General features: G+C 43.5%; 1 protein-coding gene across 2 annotated transcripts in view; it reads left to right on the plus strand.

Moving 5' to 3' along the window:
- LRBA (LPS responsive beige-like anchor protein) overlaps positions 1–19,942 on the plus strand; it is a 677,685-nt gene that overhangs the window by 48,337 nt on the left and 609,406 nt on the right. For both annotated transcript variants that reach the window (XM_068279131.1, XM_068279139.1), the window contains exon 12: positions 4,663–4,781. In XM_068279131.1, the coding sequence (XP_068135232.1) occupies positions 4,663–4,781 (119 nt within the window). The remainder of the gene's footprint in view (positions 1–4,662; positions 4,782–19,942) is intronic.

The following is a 19,942-nucleotide window of genomic DNA, read 5'->3' on the forward strand; positions in this document are numbered from 1 at the left end:
AATGTAACGCAGTGGGCAACATTTCAGCAGAAAAGAACAGTGGGCAACATTTCAGCAGAAAATAACGCAGTGGGCAACATTTCTGCAGAAAATAACGCAGTGGGCAACATTTCAGCAGAAAGTAACGCAGTGGGCAACATTTCTGCAGAAAGTAACGCAGTGGGCAACATTTCAGCAGAAAATAACGCAGTGGGCAACATTTCAGCAGAAAATAACGCAGTGGGCAACATTTCAGCAGAAAATAACGCAGTGGGCAACATTTCAGCAGAAAATAACGCAGTGGGCAACAATTCACCTGCAAAAAAACCCAAAGGAATTTACTCACCTGACAGAAGTCTCCTCTCCCGGGCCGGCCTCTGGCGCGCAGCTTCCCCAGAGATATTGCTCCTGCATATCTCCTGCGCTAAATGCAATAGCAGGGCTACAGGAAGATGGCGCCTGAAGCCCTGTACTGGAGATACAAATAGTCTCCTGTACAGGACTTCGGACACCATCTTCCCGTATCCCTGCTCTGCCTGCCGAAAGACTATGCAGGCTGGAGCGGGGCTGCGGGCTATGAACTCTACTAGACGCCGCAGCCAGTTCATGCAGTCGGACGGGACATAGCGCAGCAGCGATGGTGTGCCAGCATATTCGGCTACGCGTGCCATAGGTTCGCCATCGTTTGGTCTAGTGTATGTACAAGCCTTTAAAGAGACTCTGAAGTTTCAAAAAAAGATCTTTTTATTTAAAGTGTTTAACATAATAACCCTACCTAAACCACCGCATCCCCGCCGCTCTAATCTAAATACCCCCAAACTCCCTGGGGGGCAATCCGGGCAGCGCTTCCGTGTAAGGCAGGGCTATGAGCTGCAGCCCTGCCTCACACACGTCTGTCAGCCCGGATCGCCGCCTCTCCCCCGCCCCTCTGTCTTCCTTCGCTGAGAGGGGCCGGGGGAGAGGCGGAGATCTGCCGCTGACAGACGCGAGGGAGGCAGGGCTGCAGCTCATAGCCCTGCCTCACACGGAAGCGCTTAGGGCAGCAAAATCCACCACAAAGAAAGTCGTGGATTTTGCAGGGGAGAGGAAGGGGGAAGTTAGGGGGAATTTAGATAGTTCACAGCGTCGGGATTGCGGCGGTTTAGTTAGGGCTATTATGTTAAACACTTTTATTCAATAAAAGGATTCTTTTTTTTGACACTTCAGCCAAAATAGCCTATTGTCAGTGTGTCTATCGCTTTACCAGGTAGTTGTAGTGTGATAGGTCAGGTAAACTCCTCAATATTAATGGTTTACTTGTTACACTTTGCACCAGAGTAGATAAGATTTCAGTATTGCTGCTAGCTTTGAAGTGTGAGGCAGCACAAACCAAGCAATTGGGGACCTCCATCATGTTGCTGCCACAAAGTGGCGTTCCATCCCCCCAGTTTAAATTACACACAATATACAATTAAAATAAAAAAAACTTCAACTGGAGCGTTAGAGACTCTGAAGTCTCTGAAAAAACGTATTTTTATTTCATAAATATGTTTAATATGTTATCTCTAACTAAACCGCCGCATCCCCACTGCTCTAAACTATCTAAATCCCCCCCCCCCTAACTTCCCCCTACCTCTCCCCCGCAAAATCCACGACTTTCTTGGTCGTGGATTTCGCTGCCCTAAGCGCTTCCGTGTGAGGCAGGGCTATGAGCTGCAGCCCTGCCTCACACGCGTCTGTCAGCGGCAGATCTCCGCCTCTCCCCTGCCCCTCTCCGTGAAGGAAGACTGAGAGGGGCGGGGGAGAGGCGGAGATCCGCCGCTGACAGACGCGTGTTAGGCAGGGCTGCAGCTCATAGCCCTGCCTCACACGGAAGCGCTCCCCGTAGTATGCTCCGGGGAGTTTGGGGGATTTAGATTGTTTACAGCAGCGGGGATGTTGCAGTTTAGTTAGGGATAACATATTAAACCTATTTTTGAAATAAAGACTTTTTTTTTTAGAGACTTCAGAGTCTCTTTAAGCCCTGATATAGAGAATGTAACATGAAGCAGTTTTATGGTGGGACCCATAATATGTTGTTAGTGTGCAGGGATGTTCTGTTTTATATTTAATGTTCTCTGCAGTAGCAGGGTTGGTCCTAAGTGTTTTGCAGTCTGTAGACAAGACTCCTCTTCTCAGAGATCTTCTCCATATCCTTTTACCAATGGGGTATCCCTGGGAATTTCAAAGCTCCTCTCTGATCCTGCATTTATCTCTGGAATGCTTTGTCAGAAATCAAAACTCTCCTCATATCTTAAGGATTATCATCCATCCAGCTATAGCTGGAAAGTATACACTAACAGCTAGCTTAGTGCTGCCCATTGAAAGGCTGCCAGGAAAGGGGCTGCTGCAGTCAAGGTGTGCATGTTCCCATGCTATTGATGTCCCCGCTATCATCCACACATCCATCCTAGCGATTAGTGGGTGCCAGAAATTCAGACTGATAAAGTTCAAGGTCTGCTCTGCTTTCTTGTCTAAAGCTTAGCAGGGACTGGATATTTCTAAAAAGATAGCGTTTTTCATTTAGTGGTTCCTTATTTTACTGGCTAGACTTCCTTGAATGTTTAAATAGGAATGTTTGTATCTAAGCATTGGATTTTGAAATGTGGTCAAATAAGGTACATGAATACATTTTAAATCCAAAGTAAACCTATTATGATAAAGAACAGAAAGGGCCTATTTCTACTAGCGGCGAATTGCATCTGTTCTCCGCTCGTGATTTTGTATGTGGAATCGCAGCCTAAATAGGCTGCATCTGAATCGTGTACGTGCAAAAAAGAGATGCATGCGGCAGTTTTCTGCAGCACGTATCTGAATCCCATACGTAGTGCACAGCAAAGGGATACAGATGCAAATTTGCTCGTTGTAAATGTGCTCTTAAGGCCAGTTTCCATCACTCATCCGATTTTGCTGCAGACTTGCAAAAACACGTGTGCTATAGCCAATTTTGGAAATGGACGCAGCACCCCCAGTGGAAACCGGCCTTTAAAGTGTACCTGGGATTACTTTAATCTGTGCATTTATACTTACCTTGGGCTTCCTCCAGCCCCATGAGGTGCCTGGGGTCCCTTGCCATCCTCCCCTGCCGCTCTGTTCTCTTAGAATCCTTCCTGGTAGACTGGCCACTCGTGTCTGCACACGAGGGGGGGGGGGGGGGTTGGCCAAGCCACACATGCTCAGAATAGTGTGGCCAGCAAGTCTATCTGGAAGAATTCTAAGAGAACAGAGCAGCCAGGGAGTATAAATACACAGATTAAAGTCCGCTCAGGTTCCCTTTCAGGAGTTTCAATGTGCATTTTATATAAGTAACTGGGTGTTTTCAAGTCCTACCCTATAGAGCCATATTAATCCATGCCATGCACTGAGGATCAACCAATCCAAAAACAGTCTGTATGCATTTTGGATTATTGTGGCTCTGTATTATTAACAAGCTGACACATCATTGCATTTTAGCAGTTCTAGAGTTATCTAGCTATCGGGGACAACAGTTGATTTGCATATTCAGCAGTGATTCATTGTGGGAGACATCATATGCTCACTCCAACCTGAATAATCACAAATACCTTCTGTTTTCATGGGACAAACATCTGTTTTGGATAATTTTCAGGCAGTCAAAATATGCCAAGGTGTAGGACTGAATTTCAGAAAATTGTCTGAACTTTTCTATTAGTAAAGTTGATGGATCGGCTTTAATCCTATGCATCACAGCAGTAAACTTCAGTGTCATTTCACTATGAATATGTATGCATTTATGATCTAGGGTAACCTGATGATATTTAGTGATCTGTGCTTATTCAACAAGCAATAATCTGGCCTGCAAAGCCTTCTTCGAGTCCAGCATAATTGGGACTAATAACACGCTGACCTTATGCCTGTGAATATTTATGGCGGCTGGTCTTTTCACCCTTGTCCTGTCACAAGTGATATAAGCTGCTCTTTGAAATCATGGCCGTCCTCACATTGGCTTCTTAAAAGATACATTGCTTTTAAATATGACAGCAAGCTGTTAAAGTGTAGCTTAATTTTGAATTTTGCAGCTTGGTGGAACTTGAAATTGACATTGTATAGAAAGAGCTCTCTGATTTATGGGATTAAGTTCCTAATGGCCGAGAAGGTTTCTGCTGAATAATTGGCTATTGCTTTATTCACTTGTCATGGTACAATGACTTGTGTATTAAGGAAATGGAGTTTGTTAGAGGAGAGGAAGCCTTGCATGTCATCAAGAATCAAGGTGTCTCAGAGGACAACGTTATAATCAGCTTTACTGGCCTTGAGAACAGATTTGATTTGTGATGCCTACTGATACAATCTTGTTAACGTTTAAGCAAAAATAATGAAGAATGTGTTTATAGAGTGAAGTGAATGTCCGATGTGTTTCTTTGTATTAATATGCAGAGGTCTTTATTTATATTGGTTATATTCAGTATTGGCTGTGTATACATACTAAATGCATGATTCACTTTGCTATCTTGTTTATATTTATATCTGAATTAGTCTATACTCAAAAAAGAGTAATTTGTGGTACAGAATACACAGTTGAGTCAGTCCTGTCACATTTTGTGCAGTAACACGTTTACATTGTTTATTCATTATTCAGGAGTCTTTGTGTTGAAGTCCTCAGAATTGGCAGTTGGTAACAATTTGTCTCTCTACGTTTTTCCTCAGGAGTGTTGTTATAGCTCAGAAAAAGTCAGAAGCTGCTGTTGGTCCCGTCCCTCATGCAGTCAGCGTGGTGTCATCCGTGGAAGCCTCTCAGTCTACTGAAGCTGAAAGGGATTCTTCAGGTATACATTTTTTTTCAACTTTTCAAAATGTGACTTGTATGTTTGTGCAAAAAGGGTATTGCTATTGCATGCTTTCATAAAAAAATGAGACCTCATCCCAATAAGTTTTTAAAATTGGCCATAAAATATGCAACGGCTGCCCAATGCTGCAAATGATCATTTGTTCTTGGATCGGTCATGTATCATTTGTTTTACCAGTTCAATCTCCATCACATTTTAGCATTAATATATTTGAACGTCAACGCTTAGCTTTGTAGCCCTCAATGCAGTACAAAAGCTATGTATCCATCAATCCTCTACCATTCCTTTCTGCATGCAGTCAATAAAAGACTGATTGACTGATCAAAGTCAATCAATTGGGACCTTTTAGTGAACATCTACTCAGATAGGCTGGAATCCACACTAAGCCGCATTGGCAGCATTGGATGGTCTTGGTGGTTCCAATGTACAATTGTGTCTGTCCTGTCCATTCTGGTCTTTCACACAGTCTAAAGGCCTGTACCCACTATGCAATTTTTCCCGGTTTGTTTTTTCAGATTACTTTTTTCAGCGATGAGCGATCATTTCTATGATCTTGCAAACGTGGGTACAGGTGCGCGATTATGTGACTGACATTTGCCAATGCGACGGTCATGGCGGATTGGATCTTCAAGATCCCGGTGACTCCAGTGCAAAGTACCGAGATCGTTTGAAATCTCATTCGCGCCCATCATGTGCCGTTGCATAACTTTGCGAATACTCATTGGCAGAGAGATGGATCGGGGAACACTTGTCAGTGTGGGACTCTACTGGGATCCATCTTCCTGCGTTGTGAGGTGAGTATTTACAGTGGAGGAAATAATTATTTGACCCCTCACTGATTTTGTAAGTTTGTCCAATGACAAAGAAATGAAAAGTCTCAGAACAGTATCATTTCAATGGTAGGTTTATTTTAACAGTGGCAGATAGCACATCAAAAGGAAAATCGAAAAAATAACCTTAAATAAAAGATAGCAACTGATTTGCATTTCATTGAGTGAAATAAGTTTTTGAACCCCTACCAACCATTAAGAGTTCTGGCTCCCTCAGAGTGGTTAGACACTTCTACTCAGTCACCCTCATTAAGGACACCTGTCTTAACTAGTCACCTGTATAAAAGACACCTGTCCACAGAATCAATCAATCAATTAATCAAGCAGACTCCAAACTCTCCAACATGGGAAAGACCAAAGAGCTGTCCAAGGATGTCAGAGACAAAATTGTAGACCTGCACAAGGCTGGGATGGGCTACAAAACCATTAGCAAGAAGCTGGGAGAGAATGTGACAACTGTTGGTGCGATTGTTCGAAAATGGAAGGAGCACAAAATGACCATCAATCGACCTCGCTCTGGGGCTCCACGCAAGATCTCACCTCGTGGGGTGTCAATGGTTCTGAGAAAGGTGAAAAAGCATCCTAGAACTACACGGGAGGAGTTAGTGAATGACCTCAAATTAGCAGGGACCACAGTCACCAAGAAAACCATTGGAAACACACCGCAATGGATTAAAATCCTGCAGGGCTCGCAAGGTCCCTCTGCTCAAGAAGGCACATCTGAAGTTTGCCAATGAACACCTGAATGATTCTGTGAGTGACTGGGAGAAGGTGCTGTGGTCTGATGAGACCAAAATAGAGCTCTTTGGCATTAACTCAACTCGCTGTGTTTGGAGGAAGAAAAATGCTGCCTATGACCCCCAAAACACCGTCCCCACCGTCAAGCATGGGGGTGGAAACATTTTGCTTTGGGGGTGTTTTTCTGCTAAGGGCACAGGACAACTTAATCGCATTAACGGGAAAATGGACGGAGCCATGTATCGTGAAATCCTGAATGACAACCTCCTTCCCTCTGCCAGGAAACTGAAAATGGGTCATGGATGGGTGTTCCAGCACGACAATGACCCAAAACATACAGCAAAGGCAACAAAGGAGTGGCTCAAGAAGAAGCACATTAAGGTCATGGAGTGGCCTAGTCAGTCTCCGGACCTTAATCCAATAGAAAACCTATGGAGGGAGCTCAAGCTCAGAGTTGCACAGAGACAGCCTCGAAACCTTAGGGATTTAGAGATGATCTGCAAAGAGGAGTGGACCAACATTCCTTCTAAAATGTGTGCAAACTTGGTCATCAATTACAAGAAACGTTTGACCTCTGTGCTTGCAAACAAGGGTTTTTCCACTAAGTATTAAGTCTTTTATTGTTAAAGGGTTCAAAAACTTATTTCACTCAATGAAATGCAAATCAGTTGCTATCTTTTATTTAAGGTTATTTTTCGATTTTCCTTTTGATGTGCTATCTGCCACTGTTAAAATAAACCTACCATTGAAATGATACTGTTCTGAGACTTCATTTCTTTGTCATTGGACAAACTTACAAAATCAGTGAGGGGTCAAATAATTATTTCCTCCACTGTAGCTTAAGAGTTCAGAGCCACAATCTGTGAACTTTTGACCCTGTGTTTTTAAAATCCTCTCTCTGTTGAGCAAGAGTTCTATGGCTATAATTATCAGTAAGGGCTGCCCTGACTAGAAACCAGTTGCATACCTGCATTTTTAACCCTTTCAGAGATAAAAAGAGAAAATAAGAATATACCCTTTAAAAAAAGAACATGTCGGAATGGATCTTATAGAACTGTCTCTTACCTGTTGGTCTCTGTTGTGAAAAACAGACCAATTTGGTGTAGACCTAGCATTAAAGGGAAGGTCCAAGCAAAAAAAAAAATGAGTTTCACTTACCTGGGGCTTCTACCAGCCCCATGTAGCCATCCTGTGCCCTCGTAGTCACTCACTGCTGCTCCAGTCCCCCGCTGGCAGCTTTCTGACCTCGCAGGTCAGGGCCACATTGCATACATTTTTACGCATTCCAGCTAGTGCAGGAACAAAAATTTACGCGTTGCACCACTAACGCGTAAAAATGTATGTGTTAATGTTCCTGCACTAGCGGGAATGTGTAAAAATGTACGCAATTCGGCCCTGACCTCCAAGGTCAGCAAGCTGCCAGCGGGGGACTGGAGCAGCAGTGAGTGACTACGAGGGCAGAGGATGGCTGCATGGGGCTGGTAGAAGCCCCAGGTAAGTGAAACTCATTTTTTTTTTTCGCTTGGACCTTCCCTTTAAAGTGTATTGTATGGCTTGCATTAATTAGGTGTACATGGTAAATCATTTTAAAGGACAACCAAGGTGAAAATAAGCTGATGAGAAAAACAATTTTATCTATCCTCCATCTCCTAAAATTACTTTTTTTTTGTTTTTTTGTATTTTTTATACAGTGATGTGAAAAACTATTTGCCCCCTTCCTGATTTCTTATTCTTTTGCATGTTTGTCACACTTAAAGAGTAACTGTCAGGCAAAACAAGTAATTTTGATCTATGTTCCCCTGTGTTCAACAGTGTGGAAGGAAGCCAAATATCAATACTGAAGTTAAAAAACTCTTACTTTATTGTGGGCTGAATAGCAGCCTTCCTTATCTCCAGGCTGTTTAGGTGGACACATCAGACTGAAAAAGCCGCAGTCAGCCTGCAAGGCAGTATGGGAAGGTCTTATTTCCTCTCTACTGCCCTCCCTGCACCACCCCTTCATTTCCCTATCCAGCCCTGCTGCAGCCTCATTGGCTGGTCCCTCTCTCCTTCCCTCCCCATCCAGACACCCCGAGTGACAGCTGCAAGCTGCCTGCGGCAACCCCCCCAAATCCTACCCCCCCCCCCCCGCGAGTGACACCCGCCCGCGATCGCCGGCATCCCCCCCTTTAGTGACACCCGCGATCGGCGGCACCAACCACCCCCCCCCCCCCCCCCCGCGAGTGGCATCCGCGATCGGCGACACACCGCACCCACGCCCCCCCGGCGAGTGACACCCGCGATCGGCGGCACCCCAACTAACACCCCCCCCCCCGCGAGTGACACCCGCGATCAGCGGCACCACCACTCTCCCCCCCCCCCCCCCCCCCGAGAGTGACACCCGCGATCGGAGGCACCCCACCAAACGACCGTCATCGCAATCGCTCGCAAAACGACCGACATCGCAAGCAAAACGACTGACATCGCAATCGCAAGCAAAACGACCGACAGCGCAATCGCTCGCAAAACGACCGACATCGCAAGCAAAGCGACCGACATCGCAAGCAAAACGACCGACATCGCAAGCGAAACGACTGACATCGCAAGCGAAACGACTGACATCGCAATCGCAAGCAAAACGACCGACAGCGCAATCGCTCGCAAAACGACCGACATCGCAAGCAAAGCGACTGACATCGCAAGCAAAACGACCGACAGCGCAATCACTCGCAAAACGACCGACATCGCAATCGCTCCCAAAACGACCGACATCGCAATCGCTCCCAAAACGACCGACATCACAATCGCAAGCAAAACGACTGACTTCGCAATCGCAAGCAAAACAATCAACATCGCAATCGCAAGCAAAACGACCGACATCGCAAGCAAATCGACTGACTTCGCAATCGCAAGCAAAACGACTGACATCGCAATCGCAAGCAAAACGACCGACATCGCAATCGCAAGCAAAACGACCGACATCGCAATCGCAAGCAAAACGACCGACATCGCAATCGCAAGCAAAACGACCGACATCGCAATCGCAAGCAAAACGACCGACATCGCAATCGCAAGCAAAACGACCGACATCGCAATCGCTCGCAAAACGACCGACATCGCAATCGCTCGCAAAACGACCGACATCGCAATCGCTCCCAAAACGACCGACATCGCAATCGCTCCCAAAACGACCGACATCGCAATCGCTCCCAAAACGACCGACATCGCAATCGCTCCCAAAACGACCGACATCGCAATCGCTCCCAAAACGACCGACATCGCAATCGCTCCCAAAACGACCGACATCGCAATCGCTCCCAAAACGACCGACATCGCAATCGCTCCCAAAACGACCGACATCGCAATCGCTCCCAAAACGACCGACATCGCAATCGCTCCCAAAACGACCGACATCGCAAGCAAAATGACCGACATCGCAAGCAAAATGACCGACATCGCAAGCAAAATGACCGACATCGCAAGCAAAATGACCGACATCGCAAGCAAAACGACCGACATCGCAAGCAAAACGACCGACATCGCAAGCAAAACGACCGACATCGCAAGCAAAACCGACATCGCAATCGCTCGCAAAACGACCGACATCGCAAGCAAAACGACCGACATCGCAAGCAAAACGACCGACATTGCAATCGCAAGCAAAACGACCGACATTGCAATCGCAAGCAAAACGACCGACATTGCAATCGCAAGCAAAACGACCGACATTGCAATCGCAAGCAAAACGACCGACATTGCAATCGCAAGCAAAACGACCGACATTGCAATCGCAAGCAAAACGACCGACATTGCAATCGCAAGCAAAACGACCGACATTGCAATCGCAAGCAAAACGACCGACATTGCAATCGCAAGCAAAACGACCGACATTGCAATCGCAAGCAAAACGACCGACATTGCAATCGCAAGCAAAACGACCGACATTGCAATCGCAAGCAAAACGACCGACATTGCAATCGCAAGCAAAACGACCGACATTGCAATCGCAAGCAAAACGACTGACTTTGCAATCGCAAGCAAAACGACCGACATTGCAATCGCAAGCAAAACGACCGACATTGCAATCGCAAGCAAAACGACCGACATTGCAATCGCAAGCAAAACGACTGACTTTGCAATCGCTCGCAAAACACCTGACATCGCAATCGCAAGCAAGACAACTGACATCACAATCGCAAGCAAAACGACCGACATCGCAACTGCCCGCAAATTGAATGACATCGCAATCATCCGACAACTCCCCCGCCCCACGCCCCCCCCCCCCCCCCCCCCCGCGATGAGTGCCTAATACACACGATGCGGTTTCCCGCTCGATCCGCGGGTCGATTAGATTATTTCCAACATGCTCGATTCGGATTTCGATCGTTCCTGCCGTTGATTTGGCATAATTAACATGTTGGAAATAATCAAATCGATCCCGATTGACCTGCGGATCAAGTGGGAAAACGCATCTTGTGTACCGAGCATAAGACCGGAGACTGGTAGGAGTGTCTGAGGGCTGGGACTTGGAAGGGCTAATGTATAATTAGTCAGGAAGCAGGGTGAGGGAGGATATGACATCACAATTGGCTTCAGACAAGACAGACAAACATGGAACCTGCCATGAGCTGTCAGGAGCATCATTCTCTGCATATACTATATAAAAATTCTGTGAAATCCAAACGTGGACAGTGAAATGCATATGTAATGTAAGTACAGACAGTATTTAGCTACTGATATGTGTTTTTTGTCTCTGAGACCCTATACCTAACAGCTCCTCTTTAAATGTTTCTGCTCATCAAAAACCGTTAACTATTAGTCAAAGAGAACATAATTGAACACAAAATGCAGTTTTAAATGAGGTTTTTATTTAGTGAGAAAAAAAAACTCAAAACCTACATGGCCCTGTGTGAAAAAGAAATTGCCCCCTGAACCTAATAACTGGTTGGGCCACCCTTAGCAGCAATAACTGCAATCAAGCGTTTGTGATAACTTGCAACAAGTCTTTTACAGCGCTCTGGAGGAATTTTGGTTCACTCATCTTTGCAGAATTGTTGTAATTGAGCTTTATTTGGGGGTTTTCTAGCATGAACTGCCTTTTTAAGGTCATGCCACAACATCTCAATAGGATTCAGGTCAGGACTTTGACTAGGCCACTCCAAAGTCTTCATTTTGTTTTTCTTCAGCCATTCAGAGGTGGATTTGCTGGTGTGTTTTGGGTCATTGTCCTGCTGCAGCACCCAAGATCGCTTCAGCTTGAGTTGACGAACAGATGGCCGGACATTCTCCTTCAGGATTTTTTGGTAGACAGTAGAATTCATGGTTCCACCTATCACAGCAAGCCTTCCAGGTCGTGAAGCAGCAAAACAACCCCAGACCATCACACTACCACCACCATATTTTACTGTTGGTATGATGTTCTTTTGCTGAAATGTTGTGTTACTTCTACACCAGATGTAACAAGACACGCACCTTCCAAAAAGTTCAACTTTTGTCTCGTCGGTCCGCAAGGTATTTTCCCCAAAGTCTTGGCAATCATTGAGATGGTTTTTAGCAAAATTGAGACGAGCCTTAATGTTCTTTTTGCTTAAAAGTGGTTTGCGCCTTGGATATCTGCCATGCAGGCCATTTTTGCCCAATCTTTCTTATGGTGGAGTCGTGCACACTGACCTTAACTGAGGCAAGTGAGGCCTGCAGTTCTTTAGAGGCCTCTCTGATGAGTCTTCTCTGCACTCTTGGGGTAAGTTTGGTCGGCCGGCCACTCCTGGGAAGGTTCATCACTGTTCCATGTTTTTGCCATTTGTGGATAATGGCTCTCACTGTATTTCGCTGGAGTCCCAAAGCTTTAGAAATGGCTTTATAACCTTTACCAGACTGATAGATCTCAATTACTTTTGTTCTCACTTGTTCCTGAATTTCTTTGGATCTTGGTATGATGTCTAGCTTTTGAGGTGCTTTTGGTCTACTTCTCTGTGTCAGATAGCTCCTATTTAAGTGATTTCTTGATTGAAACAGGTGTGGCAGTAATCAGGCCTGGGGGTGACTACAGAAATTGAGTTCAGGTGTGATAAACCACAATTAAGTTATTTTTTAACAAGGGGGGCAATCACTTTTTCACACAGGGCCATGTAGATTTGGAGTTTTTTTTCTTTCTCACTAAATATTAAAACCATCATTTAAACTGCATTTTGTGTTCAATTATGCAGGGCTGTGAAGTCGGAGTCGTGGAGTCGGAGCAATTTTGGGTGCCTGGAGTCGGAGTCGGGAAAAAATGCTCCGACTCCTAATGAATTTGTAACTGTAATTAAAATAGAAAATATGATAATGTTCTATTTCTCAGATAATGGTCATTAAAAATAATGTATATATACAGTATATATACAGTAATAGCTGTGCTCAGTCCACAAAAATGAAAAAAAACAATCAAAATTAGTTACTTGTGCTCGAGATGCTAGCATAATATTGCCCCTGTTTAACTCTCTAGTAAGGCCACATCTGGAATATGGAATTCAGTTCTGGGCACCACATTACAAAAAAGATATTGCAGTTTTAGAGCAGGTGCAGAGACGAGCAACAAAATTGATACGTGGGATGGAAGGTCTCACTTATCAAGAAAGGTTAGATAAACTGGGTTTATTTAGTCTAGAGAAAAGACGCCTTAGAGGGGATCTAATTAACATGTATAAATACATCAGAGGGCAATATAATAGCTTGGCGGATGAGCTTTTTGTCCCTAGGCCTTTTCAAAGGACTAGAGGACATGATCTGCGCATGGAGGAAAAACGTTTTAGCCATTTATTTAGGAAAGGGTTCTTAACAGTAAGAGTGATTAAGATGTGGAATGCATTGCCACAAGAAGTCGTTATGGCAAACTCTATACCTGCATTTAAAGGGGGCTTAGATGCTTTCCTTGCGTTGAAAGACATCCATGGCTACAATTACTAGGTAATGCCTAATGATGTTGATCCAGGGATTTTATCTGATTGCCATCTGGAGTCGGGAAGGAATTTTTCCCTTTAGGGGCTAATTGGACCATGCCTTGTAAGGGTTTTTTCGCCTTCCTCTGGATCAACTGGGATATGTGAGGGAGCAGGCTGGTGTTGTACTTTATACTGGTTGAACTCGATGGACGTATGTCTTTTTTCAACCAAAATAACTATGTAACTATGTAGCTTCAATAAAGCAGTCCCCGTATTGTTAAAGTCAGATATACATATCTGATTGTGACTGTACAGTATATATGATGTGTACAAAGGAATCTCTTATATATACTAAATAACATCTATGCTGTAAGAATAAAGCCTGAAGTGTAGCCGTGTCACTAATAGAGATGGTCAATGAGATGGAAATAATTCTGCATTGATGCTGGTTTATGCAAATATATGCACTCTCTTTGCTCATGAAATCAAATAATTTGATATGTTGTTAACATTTGGTTTGGGGACTACAAATTAAAGGGTACCTGAGACAGATGAAAAGAAGAGTGAAATCATCGAGGGACTGATTAGCCTGAAGGGAGCTGGAGGAAGCCCCAGGTATGTATAAAACTTTAATTTCATCTGTCTCAGGTTTACTTTGGTACACAGTAGTACTATACTCTACATATGCGCTCCCCACAGAGCTGCAGGGAATCCACTGAGAATGTTGTGCATTTTGAACAGAGAGGTGTTGTCTGTTACCCATAAACCTTGTTCAGATTGTGCATGAAGAATGTGTAATAGAGGAAGAATCTCCTCATTCCCCGGCATAGTACCTGCACATTATTCTTACATGTACCCACACTTACATTGCCTAGGGCCTGATAGATGTTCTTTGTTCCGGTCTGTACCTTTTACAAGTACTCTTACCAAGGACTAGTTTTAGTCTAAAGGGAAATAAATATAGTAGTCTACATATCCTTCTCACTTCAGTTGTCTTGTAAAATTCCTAAGCGTTGGAAGTTAAGAGACGAATTTCACGTTACATACTGTTAATCAACAAAATTGTAATATGCAAAATGGAGTAGTTGGAGTCGGTGGAATCCTAAACTGAGGAGTCGGTGGATTTTTGGACCGACTCCACAGCCCTGCAATTATGTTATCTTTGACTAATAGTTAACGGTTTTTGATGAGCAGAAACATTTAAGTGTGAGAAACATGCACAAGAATAAGAAATCAGGAAGGGGGCAAATAGTTTTTCACATCACTGTATGTCCCACAGTTTTATTTAATATATTTTTTTAAAACTTTTTATTGAAGAATGTAACTACGGAGAAACACATACATACAGTGCAATAATCAAAGAAGTATAAAAGAGCATAGTACAAAAACATAGATTCGATTAGGGGTCATCGATAAGGTATAAAGTACTGTTCTGGAGTATGTTATTCGAAGGAGAATATCCATGTAAGTAATAACCGGAGTATAATCCTTGAACAGACAAAATTGTTCCAGAGTAGTAAAATGAAGAGAATATCCAGGAGAGTTACAATAAGCACTGAAGTAAGGATAACTTCAGGAGAGAAAACACCCTCTACACACATACAGGATAATGTTATAGCAATAACTAGAACAACAAGCACCTTGAGCAGCATTGCTAGCCCAACCAGTAGGCAGCCAGTTATAAGTTAAATTGACTAGACTAGTTTGGCAGGGAAGAAAGCTGTACAGATAGGAATACATGTATTCATTAGACCTTAATGAAATAAGTACTAATGGGCCTTGAGGCTAAGCCATGAACAAACAGTGGATAAAGGTAAGCGTGAACGTTTTACATACTGATCGTAAGGGGGCTGTTCAGCCATGAGGTCCATGTAAGTAGAAATTTACCTATGCATCCTCTGTTTTCGAATGTTATTTGTTCCAGTGACAAATTAGCATTAATGTGGCTTTTCCATTTCTCAATTGAGGGAGGTATGGGGCTCATCCAGTGTAGGACAATAGTTTTGTTGGCGAAGTAGCATGCTTTCCGAATAAGGAATCTATGCTGTTTGGACCATGTTTCGACATCTAATAGGCGTTTTATTTTATATTTAATTCTAGTTTTTACGTTTTTACTGTTTCATTGTCTCTGCTCAATGACACCTTCATCGAAGTATGCTAGAGCTCAAATCTATTAATTATTGACCCTTTGTATCTCTCTCCTGCTCCAGGAAGCAATTTACTGACAGGAAAGTATATTATGGCTGTACTTATTTATCAGTGAGGGTTATGCTATAATCTGACCCAGTCCCGACCCAGAAAGGAACTGTCACTTGCATACCTGATTTTTAACCCTTTCAGCCAGGGAAAGAAAAAAGGAACATAGCCTAGGTATTTGTGTGCTTGGCACTGTGCACACACATAATCATGTCACATGTCACCTCTGTTGTTCTTTAAAGGACTTCCGAGGCCAGACGGCCAAAAATAAATCAGTACCTGTGTGCTTTTTGACCCCATAAAGGAAGCCATCCACACCCTCCGTTACATTCCGCCGCCATTATTTTCATAATACTGGCCCCAGGTCAGGTCCCGACCCCACCGCATGGGTCGTTTCATTATTCACCTCCAAACATGGCTGCCGAGCTAAGCCGTGCCTGCGCAGTACACATGGATGCAAGTGCGGCTTTGCAGCTTTCAGCTGTCCTCCAGCCGCGTCATGTGAGCGATGTGAGCGCACCGGATGAACGCACAGTAGGACACGGCTGGAGGAGGTCTGAGAGCTGCGCAGCCATACTCTCGTCCATGCGTACTGCGAAGCCGTGGCTCAGCTCGGCAGCCATCTTTGGAGGGGAATGATAAATCGACCCGTGCGGTGGGGTCAGGACCTGACCTGGAGCCAGTACTATGAAAATAATGGCGGCGGAATGAAACGGAGGGTGCGGATGGCGTCCTCTATGGGGACAAGAAGCACACAGGTACTGATCTATTTTTGGCTGTCTGGCCTCGGAAGTCCTTTAAGAAATGTAACTTCTGTAGTATTATATTACACGTACACTACACAAATTACAGGTCTTAAGGTCTAACAATACCTTTGTAGTTTTGAGTATATGAGAAGACTGATGTAATGTTTTGGAAAAATGTGTTCTGGCCATCTGCATCCACAAACTTTTTAGTGCACTTTAATTCATAAAACAATATTAAGAGAAAATTCTATACACTGTGCACATTGGATTAATCAAACGTTTTTTCTTGTTTTTTCCTTTGTGTGAGCAATCAATAGGAGGCAGAATTATGCTGGACCATTGCGCAATGTTGGGGGGGGAGGGGGTCTCCTTGTCATGCTGCATTCTAAGCCACTTGAGCCAAGCTAATCCAATATGTGGGCATAGCTTAAAGAAAACCTGAACTGAAAATAAAAAGTCAAAATAACAATACACAGGTCATACTTACCTCCTGTGTAGTCTACTCCTCAATCTTTCTCCTCTCCTGCATCCCATTTGTCCACTGTGATAAATGGATGTCTCAGTCTCTTTTGAAAATGGCCATTACCCCATAACAGCTTGCTTGTCAACACACTGTTAAACTGTAATATCACCACTTGAGCCACAGGGAAACATGGACATTACCTTGCACATTCATTTGTAACTGACAGCTGCTGATATATAACCGACAGCAACTGGTATATTTCAGCTCTGACAAAATATTGTCAGAACTTGAAGGGATCACTGTAAGAAGAAAATGGTGAGCTTCTGAGAGTAACTGATGGTGAGGTTAGTATGTAATCTTCATTTGCAGCTACGTCATGTGTTTAAATATTTTTACTCACTTCAGGTTCCCTTTAAGTCAAGCCAGTATTTGTTTTCCTCTTCTATATAGATATAGATAGATGTATAGTCTCTTCCATCACACCTCTTCCACCACCGGGTGGCGCTGCTCCGCTGCCACTATTTTCTGAGCCCCGATCACATGTAATAACGTGATTGGAAGTCAGAAGAGTATGTCCCCCGTTGGGAGAGGAAGAGGAGAAAGCCGATTCTGAATCCGGACAAGTAACTATGAAAGCTCCCTGCACCCACACTGTACATAGCCTGCCAATCTGGGGAAGGCACACTTCCCTAGCGGCAGAAAAAAATGTGGCCCTGCAGCAACAGTCTTACTATATATGGCTGCTGAAAAGTTAAAGGTCGATCAAACACATAATTGAAAACACTCAATTCTTGTTCCATAAATTGAAATAACCCATCCTACTCAATTGACTACTGTTTCTACCGACATTGTGCGGATCTCACTTTCTACAGAGTCTCTTTAAGTTGTTTCTCAATTCAGATTCTTGCACACCCTTTACATGTACTGTAAACAAAAATTACTTGTCCTGCTGCAAATCTATGCCTAAGTTAACTATTGTGTATTGGGCAGATAGATATTTCATCTGGTCTAGCACCTTAAACAGTAGATCTCTCAATTATGCCATTTTATGGTCTCATAAAATGTCTGCTATATGTGTTTGCTAAACTGAGCCATACTTTAATCATGCATTAGAAATCAGAATCCCACTGTAAGTGATTTTTGTAGCTATGCGTACAAACCCATATAATGTAACTGCTATCTGTGTAACGTCCAGAGCCTCTTATTAGCTCTGTCACTTTAATATAATCTGATAGACTGTGGTCAGGGTGGTCAGACTAAAGAATCCAGGCAAAATTAGGCTAATAGCTTGGTATAATTGTAACATAAATACTACATTGTTGTGTGATCATAACACTATGATGAGAAAAGCTTTGTAGAAGAATCCAAATGAGGTATATTATGAAAATGTTTAAGATACATTTTAAGATCAAACATGTTCATTCATCTAAACAGCAGAGAAAACACAATTATATTAATGGTTACAATGATCATAACAAAGTTCATTTATTTTAATGCTGGTTTAGTCCAAAGAAAACATTCCATTCTGTTCAGGAACAGATCTCAGACTCAGAGTTTTGCATGAACAGAATAAGTATATGACGGTTTGCATGACCGGTTGCGTGACCTTACTGGCTTTTCAGCAACTTCTCTCGTTTAACCTTTTCCTTTTATATCCTGGCAAGAAATGTTATTTGCCAGTTCTTCTGTGCATATTATATAAAGGCATCTGTATTGCGGGGTAAAGGGCTGTGCAAGTCCCAGAAGCCAACTAGCCTGTGTTTACAAGTGGTGCTTATATTTTTGGAGCATTCTGTTAGACCATACAGTAGGATTGCTTCCTAATGGTTCAAAGTGAATATCTGTGGCTCCCCACAATGCACTGCTACTGAATATGCAAATTATCTCTTTATGCTCAGCTGTAGCTGTGCATTGTAGGTAACTACAGGTAGTCACTTAAAGCTGAATTTTCACAAATGCCTTCTGTTTTAAGAAGGCAAATCACACTAAGCATTGCTTTTTTTTAGTAGGCGGGCTTTTCGGTCTCTTTTAGCCCCCTATACTTTACGTGTGGTTTTGGGTCACCCTGTGTTGCTTGGTTACTTTATAAGGTTCAAAATTAAATTTACATTTGTCTGTTGGGGAAAGTGAAAGTCTTCCAACTGTAAGCAAATGGGGTCACATGACATTCTTAATACAGTAGTTTGTAACTTTGTATAGAAAAACATTGGTGGGGCGGGTTGACTTGGGAGGCCAAGCTTCAAATTCACTGCTGTACAAAGGAATAATTTGGAACGTAAGCACAAGATAATGCACAGTGAATATTACTCTGGACCTCTGTAAAAGTCAGAGAAATGAAAGGAGAGTGCTTTAACTAAACAGAAGGAAACAGTGTTCACTTTTTTAGTTTTTACTTTTTTTTTGTCTTTTTGTGCTTCAGAATAATTTCCTGGACTCATTCAAGTTTTCAAACTTCCTGTCTGGCTCATGCTGGGAATATTTAGCAGAGGTTAATGCACACCTTGCCAAACTGAATGCAGTATGTACTAAGGGGGCAACTGCATTTTGTGCACCCTTACCAACTTCTCTTAAACGAAACCAGAGACCTAAAATAGAGTTAATACGTACCTGGGGCTTCCTCCAGCGCCATAAGCACGTGGGAGGCCCTCACTGTTGTCCCGCGGTATGCTTTTCAGCCGCAATCAGCCCCGGTAACTGGTTTACCCGTGTCAGTCGAAAAATGAGTTGTTTGAAAGCTGTCCCAGGACTGATTTAAAGAAAAACTGTATCTTGCTGAAAACAAGGTTAACAATAGCCCGTTCTCTCAGAAAAATGACAGTTGAAAATCCTTGACCAAATGAGATTTTCTTGTACTGCGTATGCGCAGGACGCTCCTGGTGATGGGAGCATAATAGAAGACGTGCACGCAGGTACAGTGGCCATCAACTGACTGAGGGGTCAGGAAAGAAACTCAGCCACTGCGGGGCACTGGAGGATCGTTCCCTGACGGGCACAATACGGCTGCAGGGGGCTGGTAGAAGCCCCAGATAAGTTAAACATTTTTTTTTTTAAATTTTCGGTTTTCTTTAAGAAGGGAATGGAGGGAAGATGGGAGGGAACAACACAGCAAGCATGACTCTTCTTGTCTGAAAATTTGACTTTAGCCAAAAGTCTAATTTTTCACTAGGTGATTGCTGGGACCAGGGAGAATGAGGTGAGGAAATGGACAAGGCACAGAGGTATGTGGATCCAACCTGAACATATCTCTGTGCTTCCCATAGGTAGCTTT

The sequence above is a fragment of the Hyperolius riggenbachi genome, chromosome 1 (assembly GCF_040937935.1).
Source record: "Hyperolius riggenbachi isolate aHypRig1 chromosome 1, aHypRig1.pri, whole genome shotgun sequence".
Taxonomy (NCBI): Eukaryota; Metazoa; Chordata; class Amphibia; order Anura; family Hyperoliidae; genus Hyperolius; species Hyperolius riggenbachi.